This window comes from Scleropages formosus, chromosome 19 (genome assembly GCF_900964775.1).
Source record: "Scleropages formosus chromosome 19, fSclFor1.1, whole genome shotgun sequence".
NCBI lineage: Eukaryota > Metazoa > Chordata > Actinopteri > Osteoglossiformes > Osteoglossidae > Scleropages > Scleropages formosus.
Genome location: NC_041824.1, coordinates 15,422,499 through 15,450,418, shown reverse-complemented (window position 1 = coordinate 15,450,418; position 27,920 = coordinate 15,422,499). Strand labels below are relative to the sequence as shown.

The 27,920-nt window shown below is 42.1% G+C and overlaps 1 protein-coding gene across 9 annotated transcripts in view; it reads left to right on the top strand.

Annotated features, from left to right (window-relative positions):
* Window positions 1–27,889, top strand: part of hspg2 (heparan sulfate proteoglycan 2) — a 128,363-nt gene extending 100,474 nt beyond the window's left edge. For 4 of the 9 annotated variants that reach the window (XM_029246389.1, XM_029246393.1, XM_029246394.1 and 1 more), the window contains 34 exons: window positions 1,831–2,020; window positions 3,171–3,322; window positions 3,837–3,966; window positions 5,285–5,428; window positions 6,106–6,240; window positions 6,937–7,118; window positions 7,624–7,819; window positions 7,928–8,107; window positions 8,583–8,843; window positions 9,034–9,196; window positions 9,300–9,397; window positions 9,521–9,787; window positions 9,932–10,044; window positions 10,198–10,345; window positions 10,451–10,567; window positions 10,969–10,986; window positions 11,718–11,802; window positions 12,044–12,188; window positions 12,478–12,580; window positions 12,721–12,830; window positions 13,157–13,265; window positions 14,139–14,237; window positions 14,601–14,822; window positions 16,302–16,546; window positions 17,674–17,845; window positions 18,077–18,199; window positions 19,353–19,409; window positions 20,479–20,554; window positions 20,739–20,817; window positions 21,711–21,752; window positions 22,907–22,977; window positions 23,641–23,724; window positions 25,000–25,103; window positions 25,641–27,889. In XM_029246389.1, the coding sequence (XP_029102222.1) occupies window positions 1,831–2,020; window positions 3,171–3,322; window positions 3,837–3,966; window positions 5,285–5,428; window positions 6,106–6,240; window positions 6,937–7,118; window positions 7,624–7,819; window positions 7,928–8,107; window positions 8,583–8,843; window positions 9,034–9,196; window positions 9,300–9,397; window positions 9,521–9,787; window positions 9,932–10,044; window positions 10,198–10,345; window positions 10,451–10,567; window positions 10,969–10,986; window positions 11,718–11,802; window positions 12,044–12,188; window positions 12,478–12,580; window positions 12,721–12,830; window positions 13,157–13,265; window positions 14,139–14,237; window positions 14,601–14,822; window positions 16,302–16,546; window positions 17,674–17,845; window positions 18,077–18,199; window positions 19,353–19,409; window positions 20,479–20,554; window positions 20,739–20,817; window positions 21,711–21,752; window positions 22,907–22,977; window positions 23,641–23,724; window positions 25,000–25,103; window positions 25,641–25,795 (4,575 nt within the window). In that variant the 3' untranslated portion in view covers window positions 25,796–27,889. The remainder of the gene's footprint in view (window positions 1–1,830; window positions 2,021–3,170; window positions 3,323–3,836; window positions 3,967–5,284; window positions 5,429–6,105; window positions 6,241–6,936; window positions 7,119–7,623; window positions 7,820–7,927; window positions 8,108–8,582; window positions 8,844–9,033; window positions 9,197–9,299; window positions 9,398–9,520; window positions 9,788–9,931; window positions 10,045–10,197; window positions 10,346–10,450; window positions 10,568–10,968; window positions 10,987–11,717; window positions 11,803–12,043; window positions 12,189–12,477; window positions 12,581–12,720; window positions 12,831–13,156; window positions 13,266–14,138; window positions 14,238–14,600; window positions 14,823–16,301; window positions 16,547–17,673; window positions 17,846–18,076; window positions 18,200–19,352; window positions 19,410–20,478; window positions 20,555–20,738; window positions 20,818–21,710; window positions 21,753–22,906; window positions 22,978–23,640; window positions 23,725–24,999; window positions 25,104–25,640) is intronic. The other 5 variants (XM_018760444.2, XM_029246390.1, XM_029246392.1 and 2 more) reach the window with 5 other exon arrangements.
* The last annotated feature ends 31 nt before the right edge of the window (window positions 27,890–27,920 follow it).

Here is a 27,920-nt window from a genome sequence, read left to right as displayed (position 1 = left end):
CGGTATGGTTTTAGGCATTCTCAATGAAATATGCAGAAAGGATGATAAAAGTAGTGTATGATTATTCGTGTCCTGTATGAGGGTGTTTTTCTATGCCGACTGTGCTGTGAAGGCTGTCCCTCACTATGCTGTCATTTTACCTTTTGCATTACATGGTCAGTTAAGTAAAAGAAAAATGGACATGAATTTAAAAGATTTTTATGGAACAGAATTATGGATATAAGTTCAAATTTTTTTTTTTTTTTTTAACTTCAACCTACACTTTTTCTAATTATGTGTTTGTAGTATTACTGAGACAACTCTTTTGTGGTACAAAGTTGTACTGCAATATATGTACAGCTTGTTTTGTTCTTTGCTCAGAGTCTAAGTCTAACACTGTGCCAAAAACTGTCTATGTCAAAAAGACTTCCACCTACCTCCCACTCTGAGGTGGCATGAAGAAATGAACACACCGCACTTTTGAAATGAGCATGTTTAATTAAGTGATATTAATTTATGGCACTTTGCAATTATGTTGATCAGTATGAACATCGTCTCAAAGGGTCAATCCAGAATCTTAAGTACTGGTGCATCTTTTCAGTAGTCACAGTTTTTGGCTGTATATAATGTGCTTGTCATTTTCCTAACAACAATTTTTCAGCAATAATAATGACTATTAATGATCATTATGTTTGTCAAATGGTATTAATAAGAGTAATATTTGTTGACGTAATATCAATTATGCACTAATTAATAATTATATATATGTACTTCTGCATTCACCATCATATAAATAAAAGTAAGAGTACTTCATATTAGAATGATACAGTGTTGAGGTACAGCTGAATATTATTTTCTCAGAAGGTGAACTGATGATGTCTAAAAGATAGTTACACCACCGAGCTTCTGAAATACAGTAGTAAAGTTACCAAAGTAACAGAGCAAAAGTAATACCTGGACACTATTTATAATGTAGTCTATTAAATTCAATGCATATTAGTTAATAAGGTTATCAACAGGTATTAATTCAAATACTCACACTGTGATTTGACAATTCTTATGGCCATTATCTCTGTAATGCTAGTGTATAAAGTTCTTCAATTTTACTGCACTTAAATGTTTTTTCATTCAAGCCAGGTAAGTGTACTTTCTGTGGTATGTAGGTGTTTTGGCAATTACCTTAAACGCTAATGCAGTTAAATATATAGCTTGTCACACTAAATCTGGGTGTAACAGTCATACACTGTCAAAGGAGCGTATTGCCTTGGAGCTTAGATAGAGGTTACATAGGTTAATATACCAATGATCTTGAGCCAAGAAAAGTTTTAAGGACTTACCTCCAGTGCTAGCTTTCCCATTGGGAATTGTAGGCACAGTGCCTAAGGCCTACAACATTTTTATGGCCTACAAAGTTAGAAAAAATGTTAAAGCTGAAAAAAATAAGGAAAAGATTGTGAGACATTTTATGTAATTAAAATGTCAAAATTATGTTTCAGAAACATAATTCTAAACTTTCTAGACATTTCTTAAAGTTTTTTCCTTTGGCTTCTCCATCAGTCATGTGGTTTAGCATTAGAATTGTCTGAAGTGCATCGTGTCCATCAAAATAATTCAAGTGGCATTTACCTGTCGTTTTGCACATTTCGGAGTAAAATACCCTTGGTCTACAAACACCAAAATCCTTGCTCACTTCTTGTTGGAAAGCAAATTCAAGTTTTGTGACCGTAGCTTAGACTTGGTTATCTAAACCAAGAATAGGAAAGGTGAAGTGAGAGAGGTCAGTGGCATCTCTGCAGTTCCCAAGGGTCCCTCCGTGGCCGCGTCACTCATTGCATTCCTCCATTCACACAGGCACGCATGGAGCGCACGGACATCGGCACCCTAATCATCCCCAACATCAAGGTCTCAGATGCTGGCACCTACCTATGTGTGGGCACCAACTCCATCGGCTCTTCAGAGGCTCGAATTGAGGTGCAGGTGGCCAGAGGTGAGGCTGTCCAAGGGCAGGCGCTGATGAGCAGACAGGCGGCCGGAGAAGCAGGTTTGGAGTCGGAGTCGAGGCAGGAATGGCTATGGTTGACGTTTGGCACTGCACTGGGTACTGGGCTGGGTTCAGTCTTGGCACTACTCTGAGGAATGGGCTGGGTTGAGTCTTGGCACTGCATACTGTATGTGGGAATGTTTCACTGCTTTGAGGCGGGGTTCTGCAGTGGCGGGATTCCTGTGATCGGGCATGATTCTGCACTGAAGCACATGTGAGGAATTAGTGGTATGGCTTGGCAGTGAATGGCCCATGTGCACTATTTTCATGTTGGGCGCGGGTATCTGGGGAGCTTTTCAGGGAATGAGCACTCGTGTATTAATTACAATATGTCTTATGTATTAATGGACACAAGATATGCACACAACTTAAACATATTGCTGCACATTGCTGCAAAGTAAAATAAAGGCACACAGTTTTGTAGACGGTGGGTCCTGGTCTCCCAAGGTAGGTTCTGTAAAAACTGCAGAAAAAGCCAGAATTAAAGAAAATTTGCTGTAAAACCTAATTTATTCATCAACCATTCATGCAGGGCTGCTGTGTTCCAAAGCTTATTCTAGCCCAAGCCTATGTGACAACTTCTCCATAATCATTTTTTCTCCACATATCCTCTCTATGGAACATTGATATTGTCTAGGGATGCTGCTCTGGCAAAGCTCTCACACAGCATACACAATGACTCACGGGATGAGAACCCCTCAGCTGCACTTTTATGCTGAAAGATATGGGGTAGAGAGATATGGGATTCAGGTTCATGAGCGAATCACCAGTTTGGGGTACAACTGAAAATCTGATTATTCAGATACCAAAAAATGTGCATACAAACATACATAATTTTTAGCAAAGCTTCCCCTTGAACACTGAGTTTAATATTAATCATTTTGTTAAATTCTGCAAAGTGGAGCAAGCCTTGCTGTTTGAACCGGGGGCACATGTGCCTGAATGCCGCAAAGATCTGTCACAACTGTGACTGAGCTGAATGTGCCTGGAAAATCTGCTTTTCTGTTAGCTGTTGAACAGGCGGAAAGATGAGCATGTTGTAAGCAAAGATGACGTAGTCAGTGTGCCACCATGAGGAGAAGGAGTAATGATGTTGTAAATGTGCCCTTATGATCACCTGTAATCAGAAGTTGTTCTCCCTCCTGTGCAGCTGACCCCATCGCCGCGGCGATCACCATCCAGCCCTCCATCGCCTCCGTGCAGGAAGGGCAGTCGCTGGACCTCAGCTGCCTCGTCTCCGGCAGCCCTCCACCCGCGGTCACCTGGCACAGGGTTGGCGGGCACATGTCCTCCAACCATCAGGTGAGATCCCTCAAACGCATGCATGTACACAAACACACCAACACACACACACACTCAGGTGTGCATGCGCGCATATGGTCTGCTGACGTGTTGTGACAACTGCTGCGGCTAAGCATCATATGGAACAAATTTCCAGGTTGGGTTAATTCACATTTCCGCGTGCACACCTAAACAAGAACTGCACTGTTGGCTCCTGTTTTGAGCACTAGGCCCTCGCACCAGATTGCGTCTCGAGGATTTCCTCAAGCGCCCTGAAAAACAAACCACTTCCTTCTCCAGCAGCACACTGAATCGTTTCTCTGTTCCCATGAAGTCCCCGAATCATTTGCTCAGTGACGGTTACTGCTGCTTCACAGCGTTTTACCAGTATTACCATTACTGATTATTGTAACGCTGGTAAAGAACTGCTCGGAAATTGTAAACCTGTCGTACATTAAGCCACGTGTATTTTGATGGTCTTCTTTAGCAGCACTGTGAATGTGAGCAGTGTGCAGTTACATGTATGTCATTCCAGATTCGGGGATCCCAGCTCCGGATCATCCAGGCCTCTCAGGATGACTCTGGGGAATACATCTGCAGGGTTGAAGGTGGCCCAAGCATCCGCCAAGCCTCAGTGTCCGTATCAGTGACCTCCAGCTCATCCCGTACGTACATATCTGTTGCCTCTCAGCTCGTAACATCCCAATTCTCTTTGCTTGGCATGTTTCCTCATTCCATGATTTACAGGAATTTACATTTAATATCTGTTGTTTCGTTGATCAAGGTACTTAGCCTGGACTACTCCAGTAAAAATGACCCAGCTGTTTAAATGGATGTCATTCCAAATAGCTTAGTGCAGGGGGTCCTTGACTTACAAAAGGGTTCTGTTCTTACAAACCCCTTTGCTATAAGTTGAAAAGTCCCCATATTTGAACCATGAGGATATTTAAATAATTAACATGCATGAATGCTACACTACAATGGACTTTGTTATGTTCTTCACCAGTTTCACACATGTTGATTATGTTAAGATAGTCCTAATGTACAATAATAATAATATACAGTACAGTTATATTTCAATGCAGTATTATTATTTTCACATTAATTTCAAAGCATATTGTCTTCCACTTTTTCTTTTCAGCACCGCCAGAACACTCACGTTTTCCCTTGCTAGCCATTTAATTAAAAAAGTAATGTGAATGGAATCAGAAAAGGAAAAGTTTTGTAAAAAAAAAAAAAAAAAAAATGCACTTGCTGCTTGACACCCAAACAGTAAGAGTTAGTGACAATATGAGTGAGACACAGACAATATGAGTGAGACACAAACAATAAGAAATATGTTTCCTTGCAGCAACATAGCCATTCAATGTTACTCTATGCAGATGGAGCAGTCACTGGTGGGCGTTACTTCCAGATGTTAAGAGTTGACAATAATATAAAGTTAACAGGACAGTCATCATAAGTCCAGGTTGTCATCAGTCACATATGTTTATATATCGTGTATAGTACTAACTTTATATTGTTAGTCACTTTGGACAAAGGTTTTAGCTAAACATTGGTGAATAATAATAATCATGGGTTTGTCCTCCTACTTGTAGAAGGAAGTCTGTATTGGCCCCAGCACCTTGGAAGAGCACTGTCGTGCAAGTTCGTGTCTTAATGAATGCACTTCCAGTCACGTGAACATGGCACTCAGTATGTTTGGACTGAGGGGAGAGAATCATTACATTTATTCATTTAACTGATGCTTTTCTCCAAAGCATTTTGCAGTGTTAAGCTACCTACAATTATTTACCCATTTATACAGGTGTGTAATTTTACTGGAGCAATTTAAGGTAAGTACCTTGCTGAAGAGTACTAGAAATGGAGCAAGGATTTGAACATGCAACCCTTGGGTCTAAAGGCAGCAGTGCTAACTATTACGCTACCAGCTAAATCATCACTCTATAACGGCAGTCCCTGTGTCTCTGTTCCCCGGAGCAGGTCCACAGACGCTCATCATCTCCATCGATCCCCATAGCATAGCCGTGCGTCATGGTGAGGCGGCCAGCTTCAGGTGCCGTGTGTACAGAGGAATGCAGCCCATCCGCCTCGAGTGGAAGCTGACCACAAACCAGCCATTACCAGGTGAGGCTGCCCTATCTGTAATTTGCTGTTGAATTACAGATGTTGACAAAAGCAGTCAGAATTTTCTAGAAATCCACTTCCAACAAGTTAGTACATCAAGTTAGTACATCATTTTCAAACATTTCAGTTTCACAGTACTGACAGTATTGATGCTGTGGTTGTATGATGGGTTAATAGCATTACTAGCCATTTGGAGTTCATTTGGTGTTCCATCAAATGTGAATTTCTGTGTGTTGTTATTATTATTATTATTATTATTATTATTATTAATTTTCAAAAGATACCTTTGCCCAAGAAAGTTTAGCTGCTAAGCCATTTGCAAGTATTCATCCATCCACATAACAAAATTATGTACCACACATTCACACTCAATGGACAATTTAAAAGTCACCACTTCCAGTGAAAGACATGCAGCTGGGCTGTGGGTGGAAACTGCAGCGCTTGCAGGAAACCCACATGTACTTGGGGTGAATATGCCATGAGATTAATAAACCTGAATAATAACTACACTTAGTGGTGAATCCCTCACTAATATGATCTGTCTGCTGCAAGAAATTATTAAACAATTTATAAACAAGCTTAAAATAATTAACCATTGGTTTTCAATACTGTTGCTATCTAATGCTGCCAAAAGCACAATGATAAAAATGTTCTGCTCTTTCTTTTCTATGGTGCAGATAATGTGAAGGTTAGCCCTGATGGCTCGGTCATCACGATCACCAATGCTCAGCCACACAACCAGGGTACCTACCGCTGCGTGGCCACCAATCCATTTGGAGTCACTCAGAGCATCGCATCTCTCATTGTCAAAGGTGAAACTGCAGTCTGGCCAGTATCACTGCGCTCAGTTGAGTCAGATACTGGGATATTCATATACAGACGCCCCTCTATTTATGTCAATTTGACTTACGGAAATCCGGATTTACGTAAAAAATTCCTGGCAAACACGTTATTTACAGATAGCGCTTATGCAGAACATCTGAAATACATTAAGCGCAAGTGGGCATAGCCAGACAAGGCAGGAAGCTGCATCTTCCCAGTTCCTGCGTGTTTTGAGCCGTGAATGGATCTCCTCTCATTAGTGTAGTGCTTTTTTCGCATATTTTTTACCCATTTCATTATTCACAATGCCTGGTGGTCAATGTCCACTTGAAGGAAAACAAGAACCATCTCACAAGCGTCCAACAATCGACTTGGAGATGAAATTGAAAATAATAAGGAAGTACAAAGGTGGAAAAACATTATTGTCTATAGCACGGGAACCAAGTTTAGCCGTATCAACTTTAAGTACGATAGTGAAGGATGCTGTACGCATAAAGGAACACGTGATGATGGCACGTGATAATGTTGAATGGTGGGGGAGGAGGGGGAACCCAACACATTACTTTTGACTTACGTAAGGGGTTGAAGAACGGTCTATTTGCGTAAGTCGAGGGGCGTCTTCATCTGGAAACCTTTCCAAGCACAGCATGATATGAAGAACCTAAGGTATTTTTCCCAATGTGCAGATTCCCTCAAAGTGGCAGTGACCCCCCAGGGTCCAGTCCGGGTCAGGGTGGGCGATTCCATCAACCTGGAGTGCCAGGCTAGTGGGGACCCACGGCCATCTGTCAGCTGGCACCGGATGGACAGCAATCGCAAGAGTTTGCTCACCAGTCCTGTGCCGATGGAGTCCAATGCCGTGATGCAGGTCACTAACCCTTCCACGCACCACTGATTTACAGTAGCTCGCAGAAAGGGTCACAGAAATATTCATACAGGTGATACAAATTGCCTCACACTTGTGTTAGTGCTAGTTTTAGAATATTCTGTATGCAGTATGGATATCCTGGACCATTCCTGATCTTCTCAGTTTTAATGAGAAGCAAATCTAATGGCTGGATGTTGTGTTAGATAGCAGTGTCCCTAGAGAACCTGTAGCATAAATCTTAAATCAGCATCACATTCATACCTATAGATAAAACAAGCAATAAGTTATTCATGTTGATTTTAGCTATAACTGCGTAAAATATTTTAGCTATATTTTAGCTATACTCTGTAGGCAAAACTTAATTACCAGTGAATCTTCTGTTCCAGTGTCTTCTAAAAGGGTTACCTGTTTTACTGGCTGAATATGGCTTCACCTGCAGATTAAACATTATTGAAGCAGCACTTATAGTGAATAGTGACAGTGCCTCCTCGTCCTGCACCTACAGGTGCTGGTGGCCCGCCTGGAAGATGCTGGCACTTACATCTGCACGGCACGGAATGCTGAGGGCACCTCGGAGGCCAGGGTGGAGGTGGTCGTAGAGGGCAGCCCGCAAATTCCAACCGTGCCCATAGCCTCCGTTCCAGAGCCGCTGATGATTGTGACAGAGGGCCAGACCATCACACTACGCTGCAATGCCCATGGTAACTGACCGTCAGCACCAAAGATATGAATCCTAGAAATCACATTAGCCGTTTTTCTGGTTCTACGCTGATAATTTCTCATTCTGTGTTTTATTTTTAATTTTTCAGGTTTCCCCACCCCGACTATAACATGGTCTAAGCTGCGTGCCCCTCTCCCCTGGAGGCACATGGTGTCCAACAACACTCTTGTGTTGCACAACGTCGGGCGCCAAGACTCTGGCCAGTACATCTGCAACGCCACCAACAGCCTGGGAACATCTGAGGTCACCATCATGCTGGATGTGGAGAGTAAGTCTGAGCAGGCACTTTTCCAGATGTGCTCCAAACTTTTATTCAGTTCATTTCAATCTAGTTTGTTTTTCATACTGCTCTCATTAACAGTTTGACCTAGAGCACTGAACATAAGACACAGACACGGTTTGCACGTTATAATCCACCCATCACTTTCTGTTCATCACTTATCCAGATCGGGGTGTCAGGGGTCCCAGAGCCTTTAAATATTAATAATCTCAGACCAGATATGTGAAATGCCATACATCAGGAAACCGTATAGCAAGGGAGGGATGCACTTGCTACTTTAAAATGTGTTTTGAAAGTCAAGGCGAAGACTTTGTCTGAAACCTTGAGTATCTCGTTTGGCTGACTGTACACATACACTACCTCATCACGTGTAGCATCCTGCGAGTCTCTCAACCCAACTTCCATGCTTCTAAGAGCTGAGTTGCTTTTGTTTTTGAAAAAGACTCTATTCCTATTATCCTAGCGCCTCCTTACACGACCACACTGCCGGATGACCTGTCAGTGCGCGTTGGTGAAGTCATCCGGCTGCAGTGCCTGTCACATGGAACGCCACCTCTGAATTTCCAATGGACCAAGCTTAACGGCAGCCTGCCGGCAAGAGCGGATGTGCGCGATGGCGACCTGCAGATCAATCTGGCCACAGTGGATGATGCAGGAACCTACAAATGTGTGGCCAGCAACAAAGTGGGATCCAGTGAAGCACTGACCAGGGTCACCATCAGATGTGAGTCTAACTCAATTTAGACCAAGTATCACTGTACAAATCTTTCTTATCTGCTTCTAATCCCAATGTACATTTAATCTGCACCCAGTAGCTACCCGTGATGGTGTTCAACTGCAGTTATTTACCAAGGACCTGCACTCTGACTCTGAGCTGTTATGTGTGACTCTGTATAACAAGTCTTTCCCTGTAGCACCGCTTTCGGTGCGGGTGTCCCCACAGGTGGAAGTGAAGGCACCGGGTGCTGCTGTGGAGTTTACCTGCTCGGCGAACGGTGGCATCCAGACCACAATTGAGTGGCTGAAAGAAGGGGGTGTCCTTCCTGTCAACCATCACATCAAAGATGGTGTGCTGAGGTAAGGTGGGGTGGAACCTTGCATCTGGTATAGGCCGGTGGCCAACCTGTGTTTTATTAATATGATAACATCTCATCACTGATCTGTGGGGCTGTCTCTTCAGGATTGAGAACCTGGAGCAGAGCAACGCTGGCATATATATCTGCAGAGCCATCAGTGTATATGGGCAGGCCCAAGACAGTGCCAAGCTCACTATCCAAGGTACTGATCTTTGACCTGGACATCGGCCCCATTTGGGAGTCATCAGCTGATGAAGTGATTAATGCTCTCTGTTCTGTAACATTCATTGGTCTCTGAAACTGCTCTTGCACTGCCTCCCGACAGCTCTCCCCAAAGTAACAATCAACGTTCGCACCTCGGTGCAGACTGTCCTGGTGGGCAACTCTGTGGAGTTTGAGTGCCAGGCCATTGGGGACCCCCAGCCAACCTTGCATTGGAGTAAAGTGGGCGGCCCTTTACCCTCCCACGTAGTGGTGAATGGAGGCCTGCTGAAGATTGAGCAGGTGACAGAGGCTGATGCAGGGCAGTATCGCTGCACTGCCACTAACAACGTGGGCTCTGTGCAGTCCCAGGTGGTCCTCAATGTCCAGAGTGAGTATAGATCACACACCTATGCTCCATAAGGGGAGGGAAGCAACCCATAATAAGCACCAGTGCAGCTGTAATGGATGGAACTAAGACAGGTTCAATACCCGAATCCCCTTATCAGTGCATGGTGTGTTGGTATTTCTAAAGCCCTGCCGCAGATTGCAGCCCATCCCGAGGTGAAGGAGGTGACAGTGGGATCCACAGCCATCTTCCCATGCTTGGCTTCTGGATATCCAGCCCCACAGATCAAATGGACCAAGGTAATTATTCAATGCTCTTTTACAGGAGCTCAGGTCACATAGGTTTCACATCAAGGATGTTTCCATGGTATTTTTGCTGGGGCAGCAGGTAATATAGTGGTTATAGCTGTAGCTTTGCTGCTTCTCATTTAAGTTCATGCCTTCTTCATGTAGCTGGAAGGTGAGCTTGCACCAAAAGCCTCACAAGAGGGAAATGCTCTGACCATTCCTGCCGTGACCCACGAGGACACAGGGACATATGTCTGCACGGCCTCCAACAAACAGGGAAAAGTGGAGGCCTTCTTCATGCTCAAAGTTCATGGTAAGACCTCTGGCAGGGTCTCATGGAGACCTTTTTGTTCCATAATGTCCCAAGGGTTCATGTTTCTCATGTCTAATGGTATTTACCCCTTTATTACCCCACCAGAGAGGGTGATTCCTTATTTCACCCAGACCCCTCTCTCCTATTTGACGCTGCCTACCATCAAGAATTCATACAAAGCCTTCAGCATCAAAATCACCTTCCGTCCAGACAACGTTGATGGTAAGTTGTGATCTGTCTCCATTCAGTTTTTTTGTTCCATTTGACTTCTGTTGACTGTTTCTATGTAATATGAGATAATCAACAAAAATGTGAAAAATTCTATACAGGGAATTAAAATATGAATTCTGTTTTTAATCAACTGAAAGAACATTTTTTTTATGTAGGTTTTATTTGTCTACGCTAAGCCGATACCTTTCAAAAGGACAGTTGTGAGGTTTTCTGTAACGTGTTCATTACAAAGGCATTTCAGTATTTGTTATATGCACCGTTGTTTTTTGCACCCAGTTTAGATCTTTTGTTGCTGATTTTCTGTCTGTTCTGTTCCAGTTCTGTTGTACTGTGTCGCAACTGTGTTTTCCTTTGTCTCATTTCGTTCTCTCTATCACTCATGTGCTGGGAAGGCCTCATTCTGTACGCCGGTGAGTCAGAGCGGCAGAGCTCTTGCTCAGGTCTGCCTTGGGCATCCCAGATGGCACACAGGCTCCCTAGGCAACGGCACCATGCCCTGCTCTAGGCTGGCATTCCTGCGGGCAACACTTGTTGCGATAGCTCTTATAGCTGGCCTTCTACCAAGCTTTGGCGCTAAGGGGATGACATATCAGAAGGAGATAAATGAAACTGGCACACCCTTCGATATTGCATCCGCACCCCAAGAATGACATGTACTCGTATGAAAATGCATTTCCTCCTTTAAGAGAGACACCAAGGCATTAGTAGCAGATTACTGAAGTAGCAAACAAGCTTTAAACAGAGATATGTCTCATTTCTTGAACGTTTTCATATGGTACCTGCAGAGGGTTGGATTCTCAAAAAAAGACCCCAAAGCATCTGCATGGAGAAATATTCCAGTCATCATTAGAATTTGCAAAATAGATTTGATTTCATTTTTACTGGCTGGTTTGTTCAAGTGGCATGGTTCTAAGCAGCTTTGACTGTACAGTGTGAACCCTCATGGTTCGCAGCATGCAGCCTGTGTCAAGGGCCTGTAGTGCTGCCCATTCTGCCCATTGTGCAGGCAGAAGCTAACCTGGCTTGGTCCCCTGGACTTCCACCAGCATGCCGCTTCCCCCTATCCACCTCCCAGGGCAAGACTGGCTCCCCACTGCTCGGTTTCACCTCATTCGAAACTTGCTTCCTGTCTTGCCCCCAGGCATGATCCTCTACAATGGGCAGAAGAAGACCACTGGAGCCGACTTCCTCTCACTTGGCCTGGTTGGAGGTCGTCCAGAGTTTCGGTAAGCAAACTGGCCCGGGCCATTGCCGCTTACATAAACATCACCAAGGATCTGTTCATCGCAGTCAAAACCATTTGTTACATCCCTACTCTGTAACAGTTTATATTGTGTTAATGTTGGAACCTGAAAGACTGTGTGCTTCACACCAATCACTTCAGATATATTCATTGTTGACACATAATGAACCTATGGTTCTAAATAGTGAGAGAACAATCTCACCCCTCCCTGCTGCTGGCTGCAGGTTTGACGTGGGTTCAGGTATGGCCACCATTCGCTACCCAACTCCCATCAAGCTGGGGGAGTTCCATACTGTGGAACTGTACCGTAACCTAACCCAGGGCTCCATGGTGGTGGATGGACAGCCCCCAGTCAACGGCAGCTCACAGGTAGCACAGGCCCATGTCCTGCTGCCGCTAAGGCTGCTTGAAAAGTTCCCTTGTCATTGTCGCAAATTTGCACCATGTTATATGTTATCAAGACTTAACAGGTTGAAAGATTTGTAATAATATTTCTGTAATATTTAATCTTTGGAGTCATAGTGCACAGAACCACATTACGAGTAATTGTGTTTATATTCATTGTCTGAATACTTCAGTTAATCCAATGCTAAAGTCATGAAGGCGTCAATAAAATTATCTGCACTGGAACATACCTGTTTGCTGCTGTCCCATTAAGGGCAAATTCCAAGGACTGGACCTGAACGAAGAACTTCATGTGGGTGGTTACCCAAACTACAGCATTGTCTCCAAGACCACAGCCCTGAAGACTGGATTTGTTGGTAGGGAAAGTCTCTTGCTCTTTGCCTTCAATATCTGCCTAATTCTTACATAAATTAAAAGGGCTGTAAACCATATTTGTGTGATCCTTTGTGGCAGCCCTTATGGTGTCCAAATGTCAAAAATGATTGTTATTCAACAGGCTGTGTCCGCCAGCTCATCATCCAAGGGGAGGAGGTGATCTTCAAGGATCTAGACCGCAGTTCCACAGGGGTTTCAAATTGTCCCACCTGCAAAGATCGCCCATGTCAGGTGATCTTGTCTGCACTTTTGATCTCTCCAGAGTTTGAAACCATGGTTATGAATCCTTCCTGAAGCTCTGTGATGTTTGAATGGATCAGAAGGCAGACTATTTTATCTTCATAATATACTGCATTTAATTCCCTCTGCCTGATTTATAGTCCATCTAGGGTTTTGTGACTGCCATGTTTAAAATCCCATGTCCTGTGGTTCCTGGATGCTGTGTAGACTTCTGGGCTTTGTTCTGCTGTCTTGGTAGGATTGATACATGAACTTGATAGCGCTGATGTTTCTCAGTGGTGTTGTGATGGTTGCCACGGTGTCATTCTCTGCTACAGAATGGAGGCTCGTGCCGGGACTCGGAGACCAGCAGCTACAAGTGCGAATGTGTCCGGGGCTTCACTGGCAGCAACTGCGAGCACCACTCCTCTCTCCACTGCCACCCAGGTGCTGCTTCTGAACCTTTAATTATGTCTCATAGTGTACAGCTACAAGTCATGGTGTCACCAGTAGAAAAGATTATATAGATGGGTTCAAGTTCCTGGTTCCAATGAGGTGGGATGAGCTCCCTTTTTCACTCAGAAGTGCTGAATCCCTCTCAAGAAAACATTCAGAACACACATTTGGACTCACTTCTCTTTTAATCTTCTACCTGCTCTGTAAACCTTCACCGTCTATTTATCTATTTAAAAAAATCTTCTTCCCTACCAATTCCATACATAACTATTCACGTAATGTATGCTGGCTTAAAGCAGCGTTTTTGGGCCGATTGACTGTACTTCATGAATCACGTGTATATATATTTCTGTATCGCTCCATCTGTTGCTGAAATGCACTTTTGTTTACTCCAAGTTTACATTATATTTATTCATTTAGCTGATACTTCTCTCCAAAGCATTTTATGACATTAAGCTACCTACAGTTATTTACCCATTTGTACAGCTGGGTAATTTTTACTGTAGCAATTTTAGGGTAAATACCTTTCTCAAGGGTACTACAGCCAGAGGTGAGATTCAAACCTGCAACCTTTGATCCAGCAGCAGCTCTAGTGACAATGCTATCAGCTGTCCCCTTAAGCCATCCCGCTCCCCCTTGTCTTCTTGACGTACCAGTTTAATGTCACTTTGGGAAAAAAGCACCTGCCAAATCAATGTGTAAATGTAGATGAAGAGGTGCTACAGCAAGATGCTTAATGCAATACTTCTGCAATGTTTCAATGCCTTTACATTATTGCAATGCTGTAATAAATCAAGATGTTAATTAGGACTTTGATACAAATTGCTTGTTTCACAGTTGGAAGTTTGTCTTTGTCCCCCACAGAGGCCTGTGGGCCTGATGCCACCTGCATCAACAACCCAAGTGGAGTGGGCTATGACTGCCGCTGCCATCTTGGAAAATATGGGGACAAGTGCATGGATGGTGAGCACCCTTCAGTTCTGGGACCCTGACATGGACTGCAAAACATGGCCTCAAGGCTATGGATCAGAAATTGGCACACACAGGAAGTGAAAAGATCAAATAACCCCATAAATTAAATTCCTAATTGCTTTTATAAATGTGTAATAGGTTAGGGGCCACAAAGGCATAACATCTGCTAGGCAGAGTGCATTTACCAAACTGACTGCTTTTAATGTTATTGCTTAAATTTGATGAATTTACAGAATGAAATGAAATGAATGAAATCTACAGATGAATGTAATTTTCAGATAGTTTAGCTCAAGGAATGCTGATGGCAGAATGCCATGAAGGTGCTTGTATAAGCCCTATCGCGTTTTCTCACAGGTACCTTAGTTACCACACCGCTGTTTGACGGTGAGGTGTCCTTTATCGCTTACCCACCCCTCACCAACATCCACAATGACCTGCACGTTGACCTGGAGTTCAAGCCATTAGATGGCAATGGACTGATGTTCTTCAGCGGTGGAAAGAAGATGAAAGTGGAGGACTTTGTTACCCTGTCAATGGTGGACAGGCATGTGGAGTTCCGCTATGAGCTTGGGACAGGTGAGTGCTTGCCCAAGGCCTGGACGCTCACTTTGTGGCTAAAGTGTTTCACTACAGGTGGTCCTCAACACATACAACTTGTGACAACCCAGAATTAGAACAGCTGTGCCATCTACCTTATACTACTTTTGAGTCCCAGCGTTTGGTTGTAATGTCTGATGACAACCGTTCTATTTGCTGTATGATAACATTTTATTTACAGGGCATTTCATGTGTGATTCCATTCAAGATAGTTCTTTGAAACTGGCTAGCAAGTGAAAATGTGAGCATTCTGGTGGTGCAGAAAAAGAAAAGCAGAAGAAAACAGATTTAGAAAAGAAAGTAAAAATAATATTACAGCATGAACATATGATGTTGTTCTTAAATAATTTTTCCATATTAGTATTATTTTAACATGAAAAATCTATGAAATTACTGAAAAAATGTAACAAAGCCTTATTATACAATGCAGCATTTATGCATGTTAATGGTTTAAATATCCACATCATTCATATAATACAGTATAGGGCATTTCTAATTTATAATTAGGTCATCGGAATGGGATTATGTCATCAATCAAGGACCACCTGTAATCACACTTTGGTTAGCAGTTACCATTATGGTGAAGCATGTAGATTTGTGACCAACCTTGAGTATGGTCCAGATGTAAGCTGTGTATATCAGACTCTGAGAATGTGCAGCAGGCAAAAAAATACAAACTAAATATTTTGATATCTTCGCTGTGGAAGAAATGCCTATGGAAAGTGAAACTCAGGGATTGCGGCACGTGGGGTCTTGGCTTCATGCACGGGCGCAGCATCATAGAGAGATGTGCAGATGTTCACGCAGGGTGAAGATACAAAGAGCCCTTATACAGGCGGCCTGTTGACAAGTTCTCTAAGGAGTAAATAACTTTGTATTACACATATACAGCTTCCCACACAACCGCTATCTAACCTTGAGAGTGATATCTGTCCACGGTCACTTTCAGCTAGATGGTATCCAGCACCTTCTCAGATCAATGTGACACTGTAATATTTGACTGCTGAACTAGAGGAAAGGTTACTCTTAGTCTGACTTCCACATCAATATATATAACACAAAATACATGACAGAGAAATGTTTATATTGACAGTGATTCTTAAATTCACCTGTTGTCCAACATTTAAATTCCACTAATTTGAAACATATAATCTTTTATTATATCCCACAGAAACTCCTGTCTACTGTAACTTGAGCTGGTGTATTCAGTATCTTGTCTGTTTGCATTTAGTGAAGTTGCATCTCTAGTAAAAGCCTTTGCCTCCCAACTGCAGATTTGGTGTATATGTTCAAAACCCATCCTTGCATGCAACATAAAGCTCGAAACCTCACAACCCACTATGAACTTGAGTGTAGTGTCTGCCATGGTTGGCATCAGTTTATTCATCCTCGGTTGGTCTTAGAGGATGGTTTCATCTTGACCATGATTGTGTGGTTTTGCTTCCTGGCTGGTCACAGGCATGGCTGTGCTACGCAGCCAGGACCCCGTGAGCCTGGGCCAGTGGCACCGCGTGTCAGCCGAGCGCATCAACAAAGATGGCTCACTAAAGGTGGACAACACCCGCGAGGTGCGCCGCTCGTCCCCAGGGAAAGCACAGGGCCTGAACATCCACACTCCAATGTATCTGGGAGGCGTCCCAAGTATGGACTTACTGCCCAAACCGGCCAACATCAGTGCACCATTTAAGGGCTGCATTGGGGAGGTAGGTCACATCACTCTGCAGAGACACAACATAGCATGACAGTTCCATTCCATACAAAGACCCTTTCTCTCCCATTTATGTTCTCATTTATTATTTTAGCTGAGACTTCTGTCCAAAGCGACATACAGTATTAAGCTACTGGCAGTGATTTACTCATTTATACAACTGGGTAGGTTTTACTGTGTCAATTCAGGGTACATACCTTGATCAAGGGTATCAGCTGGAGGGATTTAAACCTGCAACCTCTGAGTCTAGATGCAACAGCTCTCACCATTGTGTTACCTGTAATTAACTATTTATTTATTTATATACTTATTTAATGTAGTTGAAAATTTTATTCAAGGTGACTTACAGAGTTAGATACCCTGCACTAAACTCCCTGTGGTCATTCACACATCTATACAGCAGCGCAATGGAACACGCGCACACACACACATTTTCAGAACCGCTTGTCCCATACGGGGTCACGGGGAACCGGACCCTACCCGGCAACACAGGGCGTAAGGCCAGAAGGGGGAGGGGACACACCCAGGACGGGACGCCAGGCCATCGCAAGGCACCCCAAGTGGGACTTGAACCCCAGACCTACCGGAAAGCAGGACTGCGGTCCAACCCACTGCGCCACCGCACCCCATTCTGGAACACGCACATTCAGTCACAAATACACATGCTATAGGCACTTTAGAGTCACCAGTTCACCTGAAACACATGTCTTTGGACTGTGGGAGGAAACCGGAGCGCCTAGCAGAAACCCTAGCGAACATGGGAACAACATGCAAATTCCACACAGACTGTGTAGGGATCAATGCTCCCTACACCTGAGCTCAGGCACCATGAGGCACCCATGTTCCCGCTGCTCTTATATGTTTGTGCCATTGATTTGTTCAGCCAGACCATATGTTCATTGATGATTACAGGAGTTGAGTACAAAACAGTACAAACATCAGGGAAGTAACTCAAGTGTTGTTTGTAAACACACTCAACTGTGGAGTTCAGTGCATCACAGTCCCATGAAATATACAGTAAATATGTGCTGTGAAAGAGCAAGAATCAGCACTTGGTGTGTGTTCTGACCCCTTTTGTTGTCTGCTGTGCCCCCCTCCCTGCCCCCCATTTCCCGGCACCAGGTGTCAATCAATGGGAAGAAGGTGGACCTGTCCTACAGCTTCACGGAGAGTCGGGCCATCGAGCAGTGTGTGGACACCAGCCCATGCGACAGGCAGCCCTGCCTTAATGGGGGCACCTGCCTGTCCAGCGCCGAATACGAGTACCAGTGTCTGTGTCAGGATGGTTTTGATGGTGAGTCTTGCATCTTCTAAATGGAAGTCAAATTTGTTTGACCATTAATTTGATTTGGCTCATTGGGGATATTTTCATCATCATCCACCTCAATATGTGAAATGGTAAAGTGGTCATTCAGGACCAAGTCAGACTCATCATTCTGTGAGTCAAACTCAAAAAGCCAAGGGATCAGAGCTGTCCCCACGGTGAGCCTTCCAGGCTTACCTGTCGTTCCATCCAACCTTGCAGGTGAGCGTTGTGAGGTGGCCAGGGACACATGCCAGCAGGACGACCAGTGTCAGAATGGGGGACGATGCTTCAATAACCGCTGTGTGTGTCTTGGAGCCTTCACTGGACTCTTCTGCGAAAAGAGTGAGTGTCTACTTCTGTGGAGATGTTCATTATGCTGCCCTTTTGGGTATATTGTTATGTAAACAGAAAAGATGGTGGGATAGATTGTTCTCTTGTTTGCTCATGATATCTGTAATATAGGCAATTACTTTTCAAGTATGACAGCATCCCTCACTTTATGGACACCATGAAAGTATTTGTCAATATCCAATGCCATTGTTTCTACTCACAGAACTCCAGATAAGTTTGAGCATAACAAACCTAACCCAGTGAATTTGTCTTGAACTAAATGCTATTATTAGAAAGGTACTAGTTTTCAACATACACTAGCTCTTCGTGTTATGAGGAGTGGAGCTATGAGTTTTTGAAGACATTGACATTTTCCAGTTTATTTATGTTTCAGTTCCTCAGATAAATTCAGTTTTCTTCATTAATGTGTTTTCCAAAATTGTCCGTGCTGGGGAGCAAACATGACCTGTTTTTCAGCTGCCAACCAGTAGATGTGAGAAAAGTCCATCCAAACAGAATAGGAGTGTGGGACCACTTTTATTCAACTTGCATCCACAGTATTCGCAGCTCATGTCTGGTGTTTCTGGTTCTCAGTGTCTGGAAATAAGAATAAATAATAATCAAGTGTTGCCCATGCTTATTGGTGAATCTGTCCACAGTCAACACTGAATATAGTTTGTCAAGGCAACATATTTTTATTTTCAAACATTTTTAATTAACTCTTAATTCATTTCAGTGAAGCCCAAAGATCATAGAAATATTCTTTTAAAAACTGTTGCAGTTATGTATTATAGCTGTATGTGAGGTTTTTACAGTACCTAATGTGGAAATAAATGAAGGATCATCTGAATTGTTAACCTTTTATTAATCATAATTTATTCAGAAAAGTGATTTTGATTTATGAGCAATTCATGAATAAAACAGCTGTGTTTAAGAGTAGGGAGACAGTGTACTGTACAAACAGGGATGTGTGACACCTCACATCCAAACCTACAGAGTCAGACAAAGCACGGAGCACGGATTAGCAGTTGAAAACTGAAGGTGTATCACAGAGAAAACATACTTTTCCACTCAGCACGGACGTGCCTTGTCCAGGCCATCCTACCCCAAAGTGATGGAGTGTCTCCTAGGTCAGTAGTTTAACAGCTGTATTCCACACACACAGGGCACGCTCCAAGTTTCCAAGAGGACATGCGGAATTTGGAGGGTAGCGGGGGGAATGGTACAGTATCCTATCACTCTGCCTGGCACATGCCACCACTAACAGGGGGAACGTCCAGCCCAGGTCCCCGAGGCCTGCCTAACCCCAACAAAACACTGTTGTACTTTACGATATTTGTGTGTAACCAGAGACTGGATTGACTTTTTTAAATGCATGGAAAGAGGGAATTCTGCATTATGCCCAGAATGCGGCAGTGAATGGTCAAAGCTGCATGATTGAGAGCCGCCTGCGACCTTGCAAACTGAATTGCAGTTTTTAACCAGACTGGCTCTCCTGGCAAAAGTTGAAACATGTAGAATTCCCTTTCAGGTTTTGTGGAATGTCTTGTCAAGTATGTGACATAACCACTGACAGCAACATGTTGTCCCTGTGTCATTTTCAAATCTGCCTGCTTAAAAAACAAAAAAGTTAATTATTTGTGCAAACTAATATTTTAAAAATTCAGGGTATTCAGGGTGGCACTCAATAGCTTAACCGGAACAGATATTGTTTGTCAGTATTATTGCTGTCCAGGTGAGTTTTAAAACCCGATGTCATGTACATCAGAATAAATTCTTTTAAATGCCTGATTTATTTTACATTGTATCTGAAAATTTGTGTTTGTGTGGTAACTGCAAAAACTGAATACTTATAGCTCACTGAATAGTAAAAAAAAAGCCTTAGAAATGAAGACCGTGATTTTTTTGGCATAACCTGAATGATATACGAGGATCAGTTAAATTATTGATTCCGTGACTTTGAGGACGTAATTTTAAAATTTTTAAATTTCACAGAAAAGATATTGATAAAGTAAAAGAAGGTTTAGGCTTATAATTAATATTTTTTAACACAGAATGCAAGGTAATCATGAGTTATAATAAGTCTGCAATACCTCAAAGGGCCATATAACATAATTATTACATTGTAATACATACGTGAGGTTGAAATGTGTTCTGTTTTCCCCACTCTTCACCAGATGTAAACTTTTGAACTTGATGAAAATGTTATAACCCAGTATTTCTCTAGCAGGAGGGTCAAAGAGTAGCACGAAACTGATTAATGGATGTTTTCTAAATCCTTTTTCTTCCAGAGTCACCTTTTGAATATTCAGCATATTTCCATGACAGTGGATACCTGATGCTTCCAAAATCAGTCTTCCCAAGAAGGTTAGAAAGCTGTGTGTTATATCCCACAGATATTCCATAATGCACACATCTTAAAATCCTACAGCAATCACTTTTACTGTAAAAACAAACTATTTTGAGTACTGAGCATTATTATTTTCTCCTATGATAGTACCAAGCCAGCATTCTCTTGGGTCAGCGTCATTGGGTATCTTGTCTGTTTCAGCTCACCTGACAGTCCTGAGACAATTGAGCTGGAGATCCGGACCACTTCCTCAGATGGCTTGATACTGTGGCAGGGAGTGGTAGGTCCATGGTCTGGAGAGACCACTGGAGCTAGCAAAATACCCATGATGCATCACTCTTTCTGTGTGCCTTGCTTTCAAATGCATGGGCCAACTTAAATTGCTACACACTGAAAATCCTAAAAAACAGCTGAAGTCTTCAGTCCATGAGATATGGGCCCTTTCTACCACCACCACAATCATGAATAGTGTACCATGGCTGATATTAATGTTCACCTTCATTCCAGCAAAACTGCAAAAAATCATGACTTTTCTGAGCAAATATTAATTTACATTGATTAAAAAAATAATCTCATGCAAAGGATATTCATTGTTTTAATTTCGCTTTTGAATCACTGTGCAGCACATGGACTAGGTAGAGCCATTGCCTACCAACCAGAAGGTCTTGGATTTAAATCACTATTCATATTGTAGTACCCTTGGGCAAGGTACTTATCCTGTAAGGATTGTAAATGTTACCCACCTGTCTGAATGGGTAAATAGTTGTGAGCAGTTTAGTGTACAAACCTAACATTGTAAGTTATCTTCAACAGAGGCATCACTTTAAAAAAAAAAATAATAAAAGTGTTTAAATCATATTATGCCACTATTTTCTTGTTCATTATATGGTCTGGACAGTGCCCTTGAACAGATTTTTTGCAGATGTATGCATAAATGAGCATCAACCAAAATCAATTACACACCGAATTCTCCAGCATTCGGTATGTAGTTGCGTATTAACTGTCACACTTCCCAACATGTTTTAAATAATGACATCTTTAACATCCTCACAATGCAGTCAGGTGTGCTCGCTGCCATGCTGTGGGCCAGAGCAGGCTGCCCTCGGCGTATCTGCCAACTGCATGTTTCCCGATTCTGCTTTGACACACTAACGCACCTCCCGTCTTTCCCAGGAGCGGAATGGCGCTTTCCGCAAGCTGCATGCTAATAAAAAGGTATTCTCTCCTTCTGAAAGTTCAAGTCCCACCCTTACCATGGAGATTTGACCAAGACAAGTGTGTAATCAGATTTGAGGCTCACACATTATTTATTTATCTATTTTATTTATTAATTGATTTAAATTTGTAAGCACTGCAGGTTTCTGTAGCAAACCAGGATATTGTTCCTCCTAGAAATTACTGCATAAATTGTGATAAAGATTCATGAGCCTCAGGTCTGATGTACTACACTTGAGAGCTCTGTACTATTTTGGTGGGCAGAAGCTTTGAAGAAGTGTTAAAATATGTCATGTTATGTATATTGAGAAGTACTAAATATATTGTTTGCCCTGTGGGTTGAAATAGTAAAAGCATGTTTCAGTCAATGCATTTATTTACATGAAAATAAAGCTTGTTTTAGTTTTAGTTTAATTACTTTCAAGTTGCATTGCTCTGTATACTTTGCACTTCACAGTTGGCCTCAATGATAGACTCATCTAACATCTATAGATAATTTTGTTTACTCTCATCACGTTTAAATCTCTCCAAAAGTCTGTATATCCATCCATACAGCACATAGGCTAGTGAGAAGTTTTATGGCATCTCAGAATGAATTAAAAGTATGAAAAACAAAGAATAACTTACAGACAGTGAATTGTTTTAAAATCTACATAGGATTTTTTTCATTTAAATTTGTAATAATTCATTTAAAATTTCTGCGTATCATCTTGGTGAGCATCAACTTTGAGATGTCTCAGATCTTTCATCTGAGACTGAATGAAGACAATAGCCACCATTTAAAACAAGTGCTAAATAACCATTTTTGTTAAGACTTATTTGTTGAACTGTTGAAATGTACAGGTGGGTGTTATTGTCATTGACCACCTGACACAGCTGGCTGTGTTGCCTGCAAACGTTCATGTCCCCTCTGTCTCAGTGATCTTGGTCAAATCTTGACCAGCTTTTATTCTGCCCGATGCTTCCCAAATGTTGGTTGACACTGCACTTGGTCCCTAAATAGTTCACCTCTTAGTTTTTAGACAATGCAAACACAGTAAATTGATTAATGGAAAAGGTTCTTGTGGTTACTGTGGCCTTAAAGTTCTTTTGACCTGTGCTCTAAGAATGGATTTCTGATCATGTAGTTTTTTATTAAAATGTTTCATTTCTAGGAACTTGGAGATCAAGGAAAAGGCAAGGACTTTATTAGTCTTGGTTTAGAAAGCGGACATGTTGTTTTCAGGTACATTTTGTTTGTCTTTGAATTTATTATAATGTGAAGTTCTCTTGTACTACTGCGATTATGTGAAACTGTACTGCTTACTTGTGTTTACATTCCATGTACTTATTCATGTGCTATTTGGCAGACACACTTGTGCTGCACAACAAAACACACAGATGCATCACTTGGGAACCTACCCAACATATACAGTCAGGCTACAGTCAAAACCATAACTACGCACATGTAGAGTCTTGCTAGGTAACCGGAAGAAAGAGAAAGCAATTAAAAAGTGAGTTGCAGTTTTCTGTGATATAATAGTATAGTAATATATATTTCCCATATTTTTGGTTACTTATTGTATGATATAATAATATAGTATTTCCCACATGTAGCTAGTCATGATATAAAATATAGTAATGTTTCCCATATTTAGATACTCGTAATATAGTGTCTCCCATAATTAGTTACTCCTTATATGATAGAATATAGTAATATACTGTAGTGTTTATTGTATTTAACTACTCCTACTGTGCAGTATACTGTTCTTGGTGGTAAGGTAAAGTGTATAACCTGGGCTCCATGTGCTTGCTGTGAAATTTTGCTTCTAAATATGTGGTCCTTGTAAAATTCTTAGTAGAAAAGCATATTCTGAAAACCACTGCGGGGTCTGTTTCCTGTGCGCAGTTACCAGCTGGGAAGCGGGGAGGCCAGGATTGTGTCTGAAGAATCAATCAATGATGGGAGGTGGCACGTTGTCCAAGCTGTAAGGTAGCATACAGAGCCCTTTGCCCTCTCTGAATTACACCGACTTATCATTTTAGAAGTCCTCAACGCACTGAGTCACTGTGAAACACTCGCTTTCTTCGAAACGAGCGCTTGTATGTGTTCCGGTTGTATCCAAAATTACACATACACACACACAGCGTGTTTTTGCTAGCATGACCTATTCATCAACGACTGCAGTGCTGTTCTGTAGATTAGCACAGTTAGTCACATACTCATTAAGAGGCACATGCTATAGGAACTGAGTTCACACATTGCAGACTGTAATGATGACGTATTATGTTGCCCCCCTCGGTCCCCTCTCTCTCCCCCCCTGCGCGCGCGCTGGCTGATATACTTGGCCGTGTACACATTTTGTGCCTCGCAGTTTCGGAGTTTACTTTAAAGTTGTTTATTTTATCGTGAAGACAGCTGTGTGAAATATAAGTAATCCATAGTTGCCTACAAGATATTAAATGAAGAGCTTCCATTTTTTCCGTGTCCGTCTGGGTTTATACACCTTTCTTTGGAATCCACGTGAGGATCTGGGCTAACTCAGTAGCCAGATCATTACAAGACACACACTAAATTTTGAGGGCAAAATTTGACAAAAGCTAGAAAACATTTTCTATGTTTACGAAATAACTTCAGAAGAGTCTACATTCTGCTCATGTAGAAGGGTACATTTTTTATACACACACACACACACACACACACACACAGGCTAAAACTGCTTATCCCAAGCAGGGTTGCCACGAGCCAGAGCCTAGTCTGGCAATACGGGGTGCAAGGCTGAGGGGGGAGGGGACACACCCAGGACGGGACGCCAGTCCGTCGCAAGGCACCCCAAGCGGGACTCAAACCCCAGACCCACCAGAGAGCAGGACCCGGTCCAACCCACTGCGCCACCGCACCCCCTATCTGAAATATAATATTATAATTATTCATTTGCATTTAGCTGATGCCTTTGTCCAAGGGGGCTTACCCTGCTAGATACATTATACTAAGCTACATACAAGTATTTCATCTGAGGTTCATTTTTTCAGGGAAAATTATGGCATCATTTTACTGTGGGATGTAAATATTTAGCATGATTTCTGTGAAGTACATTAAGTATTTTGAAATGCACCATAAATTTTAAATAGTATTATTAATAAAGTTCTTAAATGTTCTGTAACATTCTCATATTGATGTTAGAAATATGTACAATTATGCACAATTTTGAAGCTCTATGGTTGTATCCAGTGAATAATTTACCGCCATCATTTTCGTGCTGGACAGGACTGGCAGTCAGGGCTACTTACAGATTGATGGACAACAGATCAGCAGAGGACAATCACAAGGCAAAAGTGTCATGGTGAACACCAAAGGCAACATATTCCTGGGTGAGAGCACTGGCACCACTTTCACTTTGCAGAAAATTAAGAATGGGGAAAAAAAATGAATATTTTGAATAGATACAATAATAATGCCTAAAATAGCAACTTTCTGGAAAGAAAAAAAACAGACCCACTCAGCATAAGTACCTAATTTAGCTGTACTTCATCAGCAACTCTGTTATGCTGCCTTGATAGTTCTTGGTCATTACCACCTTATTATTTTCTTGCTTCGATTATGCTTTAATCCAAGGCAAATGGTAACCCTTTAAGTTGGTAGATCTGTAGATATGTTTAGTACCTTGCTACGACTGAGACATGAATGACCAACATTCAGAATACAAATCCATGTCCTTAACCACTTCACCGTGTGTTGCTCTATTATACTGAAACCTAGAACAGCTAGAGTACATAAATATAGTGGGAGTGAGAGTAGTAGTTTAATTCTTCATACTTAGGACTGATATAAGTGCTTTAAGGACTTTTCCTGGCTCTGCCTAGAAATGGTGAAGTGACTTTTTTCCGTCCTCCTCTACGCTGCGGCAGGTGGCGCACCGGACATGGCAATATTGACAGGAGGGAAGTTTTCCACTGGGATGAGAGGCTGCATAAGGAACCTGTCGCTGGACAGATCACAGCGACCCATTGACCTGCTGGCCCACACAGAGCGGGACGCCGGCGTAGAGCAGTGCTCATCATAGGCAGCAAAGCAACGCAGAGCCCATTGACTTTGGAGGGAAAGAACAACACCCCACACACACACACACACGCACACACACACACACACACACACATACACATGGTGCTTTGCTGCTACCAGAACAATAACAATAACAGAAAAAGGTTTGTCTCTGCTCTGCGTTACATAAAACCAAAAAAGTGAAATAATATTAACAAGTCTTCACAAAAATCTTCCTCAGTGTTGTATTGTCAATGAAGGACTATAAATACAAAAAAATCAAGTACAGTTTCAGTTTACACAGTCCCAAAATAACTTTTAACAAAGAAAAGAAAAAGACAGGCCTTCAGCGATGAGGTGGAACCTATGGAGTTGGGAGTTTTTACGCAGCACTGAATTTTATTTATATGCATATGAATATATATAATAAATATATATGTGGGGGGAAATGCAAATTAACTGTAACCAGCTTTTTTTGTCCTAAACTTTATTTTGGATTCTAAGACAGGTGTGTCCAGGGCTTTGTGGCCGAGTTGTGTTAATACTTGAAGACGTTCAGGCCGTCTCTCGTCACGCGCCTCAGCTTTCCTGTGTGGAGAGCGTTGGGGCAAGCGTGCACAGAGCGCTCTTACACCAAGAGCAGCTCGAAAGCCTCAAAGGTCACGGCAAAAACACAGCGTCGAGACACAACTCAGGTGAAAAAAGGATGAAGAATAAATCTGAAAACCATGGTGCTCATTTTTTTTCCTTCAATTGCTTTGTTTCTAACAGGAGAGGATCTGCCTTCCGCGCGTGGGGACTCTGTGCGCGTGCTTGCCAGAAGTCGTCGATCCAATTTAAATGGTGCTAATATCGAAAACACAAATAAAAAAACCTGACGTCACGCTACAAATTTTTTTTTTTCCCAACCACCAAAGATTTAAATTTATTTTTTTTATGTTTTAGATCAAATTTTAAGTAACAAAACTACAAAATACAGGTTTATCCCCACACGCCCACACACTTGTTTTGCTTTTGCAAAGATGCACAAGACTTTGGAAGAGCTTCTTGTTTTGTTATATCATGAATATAGTTATTCTTATTAGGACTGTTTGATGGAGTACTTCTGTAGCTCCAAGTAGTTTTGAAAAATCTTATGTCGTTGAGTGGATCTCAAAAGGTTTAGAAGTGATGTAAAGAATAGGGGAAAAGTTTATAGTTTTTTTTTTTTTTTTTTTTGCACACTTATTTTAATCTAAGATGGAGAAGTCTGGGAAGGCCGTTCACTTTCTTCTTTTATGACCACAACACTTATCTGCTAGTCAGGTATATGGGAAAATCACAGCTTTGTACTCATGCCATTTTATATGTGACAGAAGTGCCTTATTTCATATGTTTCTAGTCCTCCATCCTTCCTGGAAATCAATTTGTGTTGTGCTTTAGCTCGATATCCGTGTCCTACGACCGTCTGTTCATCCAAACCTCAGGAGGGTTAAAGCGAAACTGCCTCACAAAGACACCATTCATCATTCAGGGTCACTAGTCTTGCCTTGTAGGGTCAGCAAGTAGGCTGGGTCCTCGGAGGGGCGTGCAGCTCAGCATCAGCATTTCCCAGAAGTCTCTGTGACCAGAGGCTTGGCGCCATGCTCGCCCCACCACCGTGGCACCTCATCTTGGACTTTGTCACCAGCTCATTGCTTTTACACACTTTATGGGTTCTCTCCTTCGTTGTTATCACAAATCAGTGCTACCATTTCACAAAAAAAGTTGCTTTGTTTTTATTTATTTCCCTTTTTCTTTCCATTGCTGTTGTTTCCAGGCTTAACCCTACTATTGTCAGGCACTTAAAAGTTTTCAATTTACTTTCAATATATTACTGTGTAACTGCCCCCTCTCCTTTGTTTAATGCCCCTTGTGTTGGAATTAGTAGAAAACAACTAACAAGTCAATGAAAGGTCCCTCAGAGTGGGGCTTTTGACCAATGTCCCCCTTTTGTTTGAGACTGCCATACTGTGCTTGGACTACATCTTTGTAACCAACTGGAAGACCCATGCTCTGAAAAGGGGGAGTAATCTGGTCTTGTAAACCTTTACTGATTTTTTTTTTTTTTTTTAAGTTGGAATAATTTTTTTCTTAAATATAAGTAAAAGAAATAAACCGAATGTCCT